Source organism: Saccostrea cucullata, unplaced genomic scaffold, assembly GCF_032062105.1.
Source record: "Saccostrea cucullata isolate Sc308-1 unplaced genomic scaffold, CSIRO_AGI_Scuc_v1 ctg697, whole genome shotgun sequence".
Classification (NCBI taxonomy): domain Eukaryota; kingdom Metazoa; phylum Mollusca; class Bivalvia; order Ostreida; family Ostreidae; genus Saccostrea; species Saccostrea cuccullata.
This window is the reverse complement of record NW_026928374.1, coordinates 111,520-124,144: the sequence shown is the minus strand read 5'-3', so window position 1 is coordinate 124,144 and position 12,625 is coordinate 111,520. Positions and strand designations below refer to the sequence as shown.

Genomic DNA, 12,625 nt, shown 5'->3' with positions numbered 1-12,625 from the left:
GCCATTTTCGTTGTAAGACAGAGTATATTTTTAGATAGGTATTCAAGTTACCGGATTTTCCAGTTGATCTCTCTCTCTCTCTCTCTCTCTCTCTCTCTCTTACAAATTATTATATAAGTACTTATCCTACAGGATGTTTCTTTCTTTAAAAAAGACATTGTCTCTGAAAAACTCGGTTATAAGGATACACAAAATGGAAGACGCCCACCCCCTTGTAACCAAGTTTACCTGCATTGGATATAGGGTCCAAAATTTAATCAATATATTACACAGAAATCGCCTCATATGTATGAATTATCATTAATATATATATTGATTCCGAAGCTAAAAGCATCATTTAATACAATTCAAAATTAGAATTATAGATTTTGCAGGACATTTGCATTTTATACGGTATTATGTTTTGTGTTTATGTTGATCATATTTCACAAAATGGAAGTCCAAAGTAGCCAAGTTAAACTGCATTGGATAGGGTCCAAAATTTTAATTTATACATTACACAGAAATCACCTTGTTTATATGAATTATCACTATTATATATAGATTCCAATAGCTAAAACATAATTCAAAACATTTCAAAATTAGAAATACTTTTATCAAGAATATTTCAAAAGTGGAAATTGGTGTAATGAAACTGTGCTAATATAGATTTAGCAGGACATTTGCATTTTATACAGGATTGTGTTTTGAGTTTATGTAAATCATATTTTATTTAAGCAAATATGAATCATTTTTTTCTAGGATATAGTCTTATAACTACAAAGGTGTGTGCAATCAAATCGAGTAAAGCGTGTTAGCGCGTTATGAAAATTTCTTTGCGCGCACCGTTGCAGTTATGAGACTATATTTTTCAAAAAAAGATTCATTGCCTATATATTCATTTTTAAACTCTCTTCATTGACTGCAAATGTGATTTATATTTAAAAACTTTTGTATTTTTCTTCATGTAAACTTCAGTTAATGGTACAGCCAACGCAGCAGCTTCTGGTCAACGTAAGCGTGATTTTTTTTATTGTTTTGCTTATGACGTTGCATTTCCTCGGTGTTTAACGATTGTGACATCAAACTAAAATGCTATGACCTATTGGTACTCAGTCCGTGTTATGGTGTTTTGAATGCAATAGATTTCCATTCACTTTATATGCAAAAGACATATGTAATGTAAATATAGACGATTAACACTCAAATGACTGATTCAAGTTTAGTCTTAATTATTTAGTTATTGATTAAAAAACTATCAAAAACATTTAGAAGAAAATATATATCAAAGATACGTACAAAAAGGTTAAATTTTGTAAAAATCACACCCAAGTGTATACAATGTCAGAAAGTGGACATGCTTTTTATGAATTATTGACCCCGAGCGAAAGATGAATATTACATTTAACATTACTAAGCGGATATGGATGTAAAATTAGAATAATAAGTAGATGAATTTCATGACTACGGAAATCATACAGCAAGACAAGGTACTTTAGAGATAAGTGCGGTATAGTGATAAATAAGTGCTTTGATCATGTTTTATATACTTTTCATAATACAAAAAGACGGAAGTAAATGGATGCAGGAAAAATACTCAGATAAACTTGAGGATATGAAAATGAAATTAAAATTATCGACAAGTACCATTAACTGTACAAAAATCTATTCATAAATAATATTTGTTAATCAATCATCTCTATTGCTTTCTTATCATATTGGATTTATATTGGTTTTTTATACATTGTATTTGTAATTTAAAATTTTCCAAATAGCTATTTTTTTTTTATTTTGTAGTTTTTTAAAATTATCATTGTAATGATTGTCAATTGCATTTTTGTATTCTATAAATTCCATTTGTTTTGCATTGCCTTCGTTTAAATAATAATTTTCGATCTGTATTTTATAATTTAGTTTTGTATTCGACAAATCTTAAAAATACATACTATGCAAATAAGCAAACTGTTTTTATAGATTACCATAATATCTTTATTTGCAATGACACGTTTTATCCTCAATTTCCGTGTTACGCTTCCTCTAGAATGCTTATCTGATTGCTTGAAGAAGATTTTTTTTAATAAATGTCATTGCAAAATGAAAAATTTACGAGCTCTGGCTTGTACAAACTCATTTCCATATGAATTTAAGTAAAAATACATATTTTACAAAAACATATATCTGTTACCTATCACAATTTTGAAATGAGTACTTAGGATTCTACCAAAAAATGAAAAGGATTTCAAGGTACACGATCTCATGTTTGAAAACTACTTGCAGAGATCAAAGATCTCCATATATATGTAAAATAGTCATGTTTTTTCACAATTAAGTATATCTTTTCTTTACTTCATTGTCATTAACAACAATACATTTGTATTCATTCGGTGCAATGTGTGATGATGCAAAACGTTATTGTTTCTACGCTATATAATAAAAGCAGCTAGTTTAGTATGTTAATTTGATCTTACAAAATCATAATAAAGACAACTATGCTTTCCTCATCACGTAGGATAAACTTATAGTTAAAAGCAGCATTGATTTATATTGGAAAACTGTGGTTTAATTTCAATATTTTGGAACAGTCCTCATAACCCGGAGCATCACTTCCATATAGAATGACTTTAAAAGGACTATCTTGTCACACTAAAAACTTATATTTCAACAAATCTTTATTTCTAAAGTATGAAATTTTCATTTCTCACAATGTTTGAAATATTGCTCTTATTTCACAATACAAAAAATATTGAAAGGCCATTTTAAAAGTTCATATTTCTCTTTTAATTAGGTTGTAGAAATAGGTTGTTTAATTTCAAGAACAGAAACAAAATGTCATAAAAATTATGTGAGTTTCTTGAATGTTGAATTGAGGATTGCATTTCATCAAGTGACCCCATAATAATGCAGATTGTTTCATTAAAAACATATTTAAGACCTTACGTCAAAGAAAGGTTTGGAAAACAAACAATTCCAATAAGAAAAAGCTTTTTTATTCAATCCTGAGTGGAATCGATTCTGACTTACATATCTTTACATGGCATATAATATAGATAACAATAATTATAAGGCCTAAGCATGAACATATATATTATATATTTGCATCCATGTAAGGATGCTTGTAAAATACTCATGTAAAAATACTGTTAATCTTAGAAATCTAATACCTAAATAGCACAATATGCAAAATAATCAGTATTGATCAAAAGATATAGACTTATGAAAGCAATGAACAGATACTAAATATATTGTAGATAAGATAGTAACTAACAAGTGTTTTCTAAAATATTAATATTAAGAATCACATATTTATATAATAGGACATGTGCAGAATTCTTAGTTATCTTATCAGAAGTAATAAGCATTTTTACATGTAGGAATGTAAATGAAAAAAAAACTCAGGATGTGTCAACTGAAAGATGTAAAAATGTGGCAAAAGTGTTTGTTTCTAGTATATTTACAGTAGGCTTTTGTTTGTTTTGCAAATTAGATATATATTATACATTTTTCCCTCTTTTAACTTCTTAATGAGTCATAATCGTGTTTCTCCGCTTCACTGGAGCTGACATTTATTCTTTCATAATATATTTTCCCTTCTCTTGATTCTTGTTCTTGCGCAGCCTGTTCGTTTCTTGTTTCTGCAATTGGTATTGCATTAGCATACATCGGTGTGTCTTGAACTGTAGCCTTCTTCCCTCTTCTAAATATGATTCTGCTAATTGTATCAAAAATCAAATCAAATCATTTTATACATTAACTTTTATATATTTTTAAAACTTATTATGATTTTGTATTACAATAACTCTTCATATTGTATTCTAACCTTTTACAATATAACGTAATGAACACACAGTTTATCAGAATAGAAACTGTAAGTGTTGCCACCAAGCCATAAACGTCTGATTTAGCGTCGACGAGTCTTTCACCTTTTGAAAAAAAATACAATCAACAAAAAGATAAAGTTTGGAATTGCCATATGTGACTGAGAGCGACTTGTATTGTAAATGACCATGCAGACTTTTATTTCTGATTTATCATTTAATTTTACGTATGTTAACTGATAAAAGCAAAAATGAATTGCTCAGTTTAAATCAATATTCCCGTCATTTTTGAAGGTCTTACTTTATAAAAACATTGAATACTTTCTAACATCTTAGTTTAATTAACACCTTGTGTCAAGGAATACCCACCTTCTTTCTTCTCACTCATGTTACTGTTGATAAATCCTTTAGTACACAACTCATCAGTCACGTTGAAACATTTTTTGGCACTATTTTTTAAGTCTTCATATGTTCTTGTCAAGTTTGTTCTAGCTACATCTTTGCAATTCTCTACATATATGTTTAATAGAAAATAAATTTTACGTGCAAGCGTACAGATGTATCAACATAAAATGAAATCAAATATATTTATTGCATAATATATTTAATAAGGTACATAATACATGTACATGAATTGCATTTTTCATAAACATTATAAGAACAGTTCTCGATCTTACTTTAAAAGAATCCAAAACTCGTTCAAAGAGTGTGCACACTCAGGAACACAAAAAATAGGCTAGTGGCAGTGCTAGAATTTTGTTCTCTCTAAATATTATGATTATATGAATGGTAAAGATAATAACGAACAGTGTTCAATCACGGAAAAGTCGAGGAACAATACAAAACCGTCATAAACACGAACTTCTAGGAACTCAAGATATTGGATTAGGAGCTTAGGAGGAGTAAGCATCCCCTGACGTGAGTCTTTGTATTTAACTTGAATTGTAGACAAAAAGTATAAGGCTAAAAAATTGTATATGAAACAAGTCAGCTAAAAATATGACCTTTTGATAGGTTATATTTGCTTACAAGGTCATATTTGCCTCCATAACATTTATGAGATGATTATTTTAAACGAGATCGGTAAAATCTCTGATATAGGTATTTATTTGCATCATGTAACAGTTTATCGGAGCACACAAAATACCATAAAAAATGTTTACTCCTCCATGGTACCTGATCCCACCTCTGATGTTTCGGGAGTCCGTGTTTGCTCTGCTCTTATTTTGTATTGTTTTATGGACTTTTAGATTGAATACTGTTCGTTATCTCCATATCCTTCTAAATTTAAAAAGGCAGAAAGGGTTATTGTACTCAAAGCATTCTCTTTAGTATCGAATTTATTTGCGAGATGTCATCAGCATAATTTAATATTACTGCATAAATAAGGAATTTTAAAGTTTACGATAAAAATTTTAACATTTTAATTGTGTACAGTTGTGTTGACCCTAATCGTCTTAAGTTAGTAAACTATCAAATTATGAAACTGACAAGGCAGCATACATTGTGGCACTGTAGTTTAAGATCCAGCAGTATGTCGAATGGTCATATGAAAATAAACATGTAGTAAATTGATTGCAAATCGTTTGTTTCTGAAAGTCAAGTTAAAAAGCACAGCAAGTATTTTTTTTTTCTGGCAGTGGGTACAAACATTGCATGCAGTTTTTATCTGCCACCATTTTTGCTCATTGTTATTTTTTGGATACTGGATTGTTAATTTGGATATTCTAAATGTAGTTTGATATATTTGGGGAGATCAAATAATGTTTTGTATTCACACTTAACTTTTTTTGGTGATGTATTGCGTAAGATTGATCTCCCCTTTATCTGATTTATCTTTTAATTTTCTGTCATCATTTATATATATGCATAATAAATGACAAATCAAATCTGGCGTTTGTGTTACTTTAATATTGATAGATATAAATTTTTAGAGTCATGAGCAAAAAACTAGCTGCAGTGAACCTGTACAATTACAAAGGAGGACATAAAGAATTTATTTAAGTGTTTATCCTCTACTATAAGATTTTAAATGGTACCATTTCGAAACTTCTTTTTGCTCTAACATTGCTTTTTTCGGTCATTCATTGCAATGGTTAAAAAAATAAATGTCATTTCTTTGATTTCAGTGTTCAATTCAGAAGATATTTACTCAGAGTATTGTTGATTCTTTGTTCATTTATATTACATTTCTCAGTCAGACATCTTCCGTCTATAATGTCACATGATTTCCCTATACAGTTCTTCGAACAGTTAAATTCGCAGTTTCTTCCAAACACACCAGTTTTACATCCTACAAAAAGACACATAGCTATTAATTCCTTTATTACAAAGCAATAAATAATGAATGTAAAAATAGGTTAATTTTAAGGAAATCCGCTTATGTAAATGCTTGAAGGTGTCAACAAGTGAAATACAAGTAAAATACCATATAAGTGGAAATTTTAGCAAGACGCAAATTTAGCGATTTCTACCTAAGAACTGATATTTTACTTTTGGCGAGAAGTAATTTTAGCAATTTTTAACTGTTAACGAAAGAATCTATTACAAATAATATGCAGTTAATTTTTTTAACGATATTCAATTTTAGTGATGACAGCACACTCGCTAAAAATGCAAAAATTAAATCCTCGCTAAAAATTCTTCTTATACGGTAATCAAATTAAAAGTAACTAGAGATAGGTACACGTATTATGTATTTTCATAAAAGGTTTCGCTTCATTTTTCTACAATATAGTAAAAAGAAATCACTGAAAATATAGTTATCGGTAAGGTCATATATGAGCCAAATTACGTACTATATGTCGACAGAAACGTGGAAGACATGTTTGTATACACTTAAAAAATTACATTTTCATTGAATTGATAAGAAACACAACAATAGTGAATTGTGGAAAAATGAAGCCTAACTGCATTTGTTATGGAATTTTTCCAATATGCTCAAGAGAGACAAAAAAAATGTAAATAATAGAAGACATTTAATTATGGGGATTTTTTCATATATGATTAGTTGTTGTTTAGATCAGAGTGACCCATATGTTCGTGGACAGATGGGATAAGTATCATAAGCAATACATAATATAAATTCTACGGACTCTTTTATCAGGCCAAAGTACCCTGGCACACTTTATTACCTAACATTAATTGAAACTTGTGAAAAAAAATATTTAGCAGTAACTGAATAGTCCTGAAAAAATAAAATTGTGAATGCAGAGGACATTTGGTGTTGCCATTGGTTTAATCCAACAGCAAACTATAAATAAACAAGCTAATTCAGAGAATTCGTGTCCCCCACTTAGGGAAAAAGTGGGACCCCCCTGACTGAATTTGTAAAATTATTAAATGTATACATATATACTGAAGCAAATAAAATACATGTATGTCAATATGCGTATAAAGATTTGATTGCTTATTCTTTATTATTTGTATAGAATATTCTTTTGATATGGAATATCTATCACACTGTAATGATTATTTCATAACCTCATAAATTATTCTTTTCACATGCTGAATACTATCATTTAAAAAAAAGAAAAGTTAAAAAAAGGGGGATCGACCTCTCACATGTGCAGCGAGAGACATACCACTAGAGTACGGAATCGCTATAAATGTTCGGTATTGGTAAAATTTTACACAATCCATGGTGTTTGATTTATTTAGCCTTTATAAAACAGTTCTAATAGATTATAAGAACAATCCGACCAGAAGCTGTTTTATAAATAACTCTCTGTATGCCCCTATAAAAATAGCGACATGTAATACTATAAATACTAATAAAACAAACGGCGCGGTGCACTTTGAGAGGGGTGAGAGAGGTCCTAGGGAGTTTTTGTATAAAATTACATTGCATAAAAGTTCTTTAAATATCAAATGATAGTGTTACACACAGATAGAATTATAGAAAGTAAAACGAAATTGAACTTTGAACTTTTGATAGGTCTCTTCCTTAAGGCCACAGGGAGTTGTTAGGTAAAATTTCATTGCAATAGCTCAAATGGTTGAATATCGTGTGGAAACGAAATAAAATTGTTATAACAGACAGAATTTGCTTATTTATAACCTTAACCTTTGACCTTTTGACCTCAAAATCAATAGGGGTCTTCCTTAGGTCACAGGGAGTTGCTATGCTAAATTTCATTGCAAAAGCTCAAAGGGTTTTTGAGATATCGTGTGGAAACGAAAGCGTTAATTTCAAATAAAGAAATAAGTATTTTGTAACCCAAATTGTCCCCCACTTTTCAAGCGGGGGAAATAATGATTGCAATGCTTATTTGTACTAAATTTGATGTCATTTACTTTTCTAATATTAATTACCAGAGACACTGTTTAAATATCATATAATGAAAATTTTATTTGGTATAAAATAAAAAAGTGTGTATATATGCCTCCAAAATGCTACAGGACTTTAAAGTAATTGGCCATTTTGATTTTTTTACAAAAATATTTGGCGTATGACTTTATCAGTACAATGAATCACCCAAAATTCACCTTTCACTGTTTTTTGTATTTTTTTTGGGGGGGGGTTGTTTTTGGTTTATAAATGATTTATGGAATATAAAGCAAAAAATAAAAGAGCAAATTATTAATAAAATCAGGATCTTTATAATTGAGATTATTTCATATATATATAACAAAGTAAAGTTATTTAAGTAAAAAGAATCTATATTATTTTAGAATCTTACCTAATATTTTGACATCACAGATTTTAATACTTTGATTTCGATTATCGGCCTCGTAATCAAAAACCACATAGCGGCCATGATAATTTTTGTTTACAAAAACAGTTGTTTGTTTGGTCTTGAAGGTTCTTGATGAAGCATATATGATCCCTTTGTCACTTGAACTCGAATTAGAAATGAATAACGACCATAGTCCCGTCAATTCTGATAAAGAGAAAAAAACAGATGATCGAACTAAAATTGAAGAGATATCTGTAAAAAAAAAAAAACACACAGTTTACATTTGTCATCTACAAAAATATTTTTTTTGAACACTCTTAAAATTGTCCAAAAATATTTTATGAAATCAGAAAGATCTGTAAATAGTCACCTTTATTCTCCTTATACTTCATTTTGTTTCTTTCTGTTACATGAGCCTATAAAGGTTCCTGATCTCGTTCGGATTATTTTTATTTTTTTTAATAAAAAAACTACTACAATTATTGATATTTTCAGCAAAGAATTTTCTATTGAAATGTGTCTGTTAAATGAAACGATATTTTACCATTATGTTCATGTAATAAAATGTAAAATAGGCATGAATCTCGTGATTTCTTGCGTCCATTTAAGGTATTAGCGTACAGTTGACCAGGTTTGCATACTTATTTGAATGTCAAACAGTTTGCCTCGGGAAAAACAATGAACAATAACTGACATCCAAAAGGACTATAGTATTAAGATTATCATGTCACTTCATATCCATAGGAACAAAATTATTTTGTTTACCATATGAGATCAAACCAAAGAATCTTGTCGGTGAGTCTGTAAAGAAAAGAAACCACACTTGTTATCATAAAGTACACAAAAATACTTTTACACTTACTATACTTTGATAATTCGATTAACTTTGAAACTGTACTTAAACTTTTTTTCTGAATTTGAAAAGCCTAATGCTCTAAAATTCAATTAGCTATTACAACTAAATTTTGAACTTTTATATAAAACGCGACTTCATGGCTTTTTAAAATTCATCTTTTATGTTTATTAAGATAGAAAATGTTTGAATTTTTTTCTTCTTTTTTTTTAATAATTTCATATTTAATCGAAATAGTGTCATTACCTAATGTAAATTCAATCTGGTACACACTTCGGACATCTTGAAGATCGACAATCCATGTCAAATTTTCAAAGTGTTCAACAGAAAAACATGAAAATGCATCATATGTGCTTGTTCCAATTGATAACTTGGTTCTATTATAAACGAATATGGAACGTCCTTGGGATAAGTTATCTATTAAAGATATTCAGTAATATATATTAATATATTTGAACTCACTATGTGAAAAGTTTGGTCCATGTTTCAATTGTAGAGACTCTGCAGCCTATCGAAATTCACAATAGTAAACTTTAAAAAAAAATACCGTTACATGTACATGTATCTTATACTCTTTTATATCTTATACTCTTTTTATATCCTGTGTTCGATCCTTCGGATGAGACCGTATAAACCCCGGTCCCGTGTCGCAGAAGGTGCTGGCACGAAAAAGATCCTTCCTGCTCAATGACCCTGAGTGCCGAGTATAGGAAAAAAATTGCAGCTCTCGACCGGCAAGTGGTGGCGTCTCCATATGAGTGAAAAATTCTCGAGAGGGACGTTACACAATATACAATCAATCTATCATATATCTTGTGTACCATGGGTTTTTTTTAATTATGAAGTGAAGACAAGTTTATATGAACCCTTGGAACATGAATCCTTGTATTGTAGACTTCAACATAAACATTTTAGACCAGTCACGGTATCTAAGTCGGTAAAATGCTTGCTCCGTGATCGGGGGTTGTGAGTTTGAATCTATGCCGCGACTGACCTAACTCGAAAAAATAGGTAGCAACTGTTCCTTTGTCATACTCTTGGCACTTAAAGTGAAAGTTATGGGTCCTTCGGATAAGACCTTAAAAACCGATCCCTTGTCACGGCAGGCATTGACATGATAATGATCACTGAAAGCTCAATGGCTCTGAGTGTTGTGAAAAGGTCTAAAGAAGCCCTTTATCAGTATATGTCTATAAATGAATGATACAATCTTGCATGTGCATGTAACTTAAAACAATATAGAATCTACCAATAAATTATATTATACTTTTTTTTATAAATCTATATCAACATATTTATGGTTTCACAACAGAACCTTTTTTCATTGGTTGAGCGCTTTCAAATATAAATTAATGTTTTTTTGTGAATATAAATAATTAAAGCGAATAGATATGTGTATAACATAATTATATCGTCCAACTTACCGTATGCATAAGCACGAAATATTACAAAGAAAAGTGTTGATATCCCTTTAAGAAAAATTCCCATGCTATATTAGAGTAACTGCAGCTTTTATTTATTAAGATTTTAATCCATATGATTTTTAATACATTACAGAGGAAGTTGTTTTTCCGCTGGGTTGTTTCATTATCTGTTAAATACGGAAGATTGTCTTCGTTAAATAGAAAATCAACTGTTACAATCATGATGATCCCAATGACGGTTTCCGCTAACTAAAGTGAATGCTTTGTTAGTTTTTGTTGAAGAAATATTCTTATTGTACACTGTATATTGATACTTAAAAGGTCAGAGTACAGCTCACCGCACTTCATAAGAGGCAGTCCACCGAAAAACCAGGCAATTGGTGACACATCGCATGTCATGGATTTTAATTATTTTTGCATGTAAACTTATTAAAGTGTTTACACATTACAACAACAACAAAAAAAAACATTAAATGCTCCTCTAGTCCTATTTTAGGTAAATGCCTAATTCTAAGTGCAAAAAGGTCAACATGAGGGTAAAAAATCGACTACGTTTTTATTTTTGTCTTATGTGTAACAGATATTCAATTTGCTGGATTTGTTGATAAATTCTATTTGGCATAGACTTTTAACTTTTATTTTATTAATGAATAAGAATCCAATTTATATTTATTTTGAAAAAATAATAAGGTACAAATTTTAGTTTAGCAAATGAATTCCGTATGCAATTTTCATTACGTTATAAAACCAAATACATTAAATGGACATGATTTTCTCTGATGTTATTATGAATACAAAGTACAAACTTTGAGATACTCAATTAAATCAGTGGGAACAGGTATGTTGAAAGAAATATATGTCAGGGTTTTTTTCCTCAATTTTAAACGTACCGCAGATTGTTTAGTTTGATTTGATTGCATAGATATTCCACGCATATCCTAGAAAACATGATCAGCTTTAAAAAAAATTGTACTGTTCTCAGACATGAATAAAATAACTTATCAAATCGGACTTGTTTTAATACATCTAACTGAGTCGCTGCCCGTGTATAAGGTACATTTTGATAATCTTTTTCTCTACACTTTTACGCAAAGAATTTACAAAAGTTCTCTGGAAAACAGGTAACGATTGCAATGTGACGCAATATTAGTCAGGTATATGACGTCACTGATACATCAGTAATGGTTCGGGCCGTGGATATCGGCATGAATAACTCAATCGATAGAGCACATGACTAGAGATGTCCCGGGGTCCCGGGTTCGATTCCCGGCCCAGCCATACATTTTCTTCTTTCCTGTTACAGATTTGTACCGTGGCCTACTGAGATTCTCACTTCTGTCTCTCAGTGCAAGGTGTATTTGTGCAGGAGAGATACTTAAACTCTCTGTTGCTCTCACTCTAGCTAAGGAAGTCACTGTCTGATTTGCTTGCCTGTCCCTATCATTACCTACAGCAAATGACACACGACGTTTGCGTCTAAGAGTCTTCTACAACTCATGTATACATTTCTCAAAGTCTGTACTGAGGTCCTGCAACAATTGTTCTATATCTGAAACCTGAAAACTCATGCTACAAGTGTAGTATATAATTCATTCTCACTCACAGGAGAGGACAAAGAGTCTGTTTGACTCGACATAAGCTTACTTCTAGCACCTTGACTAGCATATAACCTATCAACTAGGGGTTGACGTAGCTCTTCCTTCTCTATCAGAACCTGAATTTATGGTTTCATGGTTTCTATTCAGAAATCCTAGTCACGGCTTCAAAAAAGTATGTAACCGGAAGTAGAACACTTAAGCGAATAATTACCAAAGTTACTTGCCAACTTGGCTTAAAGGAGTAAACTATCTCCAGTTATCAATAATCAACTCAGGT

The 12,625-nt window shown here is 30.4% G+C and overlaps 1 protein-coding gene across 9 annotated transcripts; it reads right to left on the bottom strand.

Moving 5' to 3' along the window:
• Positions 1 to 3,243: 3,243 nt before the first annotated feature.
• LOC134277367 (uncharacterized) lies at positions 3,244 to 10,993 on the bottom strand. Of its 9 annotated transcripts, none has more exons than XM_062759702.1 (8): positions 10,751 to 10,991; positions 9,573 to 9,743; positions 9,239 to 9,274; positions 8,477 to 8,677; positions 5,947 to 6,087; positions 4,143 to 4,304; positions 3,797 to 3,899; positions 3,245 to 3,688 (listed from the first exon to the last, which is right to left on the bottom strand). In XM_062759702.1, the coding sequence occupies exons 1-8, from the start codon at positions 10,812 to 10,814 to the stop codon at positions 3,490 to 3,492; spliced, it is 1,077 nt and encodes a 358-aa protein (XP_062615686.1). In that variant the 5' UTR covers positions 10,815 to 10,991; the 3' UTR covers positions 3,245 to 3,489. The 9 variants fall into 9 exon arrangements, with proteins under 9 accessions (XP_062615693.1, XP_062615686.1, XP_062615691.1 ...); XM_062759703.1 differs by having other exon boundaries at positions 3,246 to 3,685; positions 10,751 to 10,990; XM_062759704.1 differs by having other exon boundaries at positions 3,248 to 3,688; positions 4,164 to 4,304; positions 10,751 to 10,989.
• Positions 10,994 to 12,625: the final 1,632 nt, after the last annotated feature.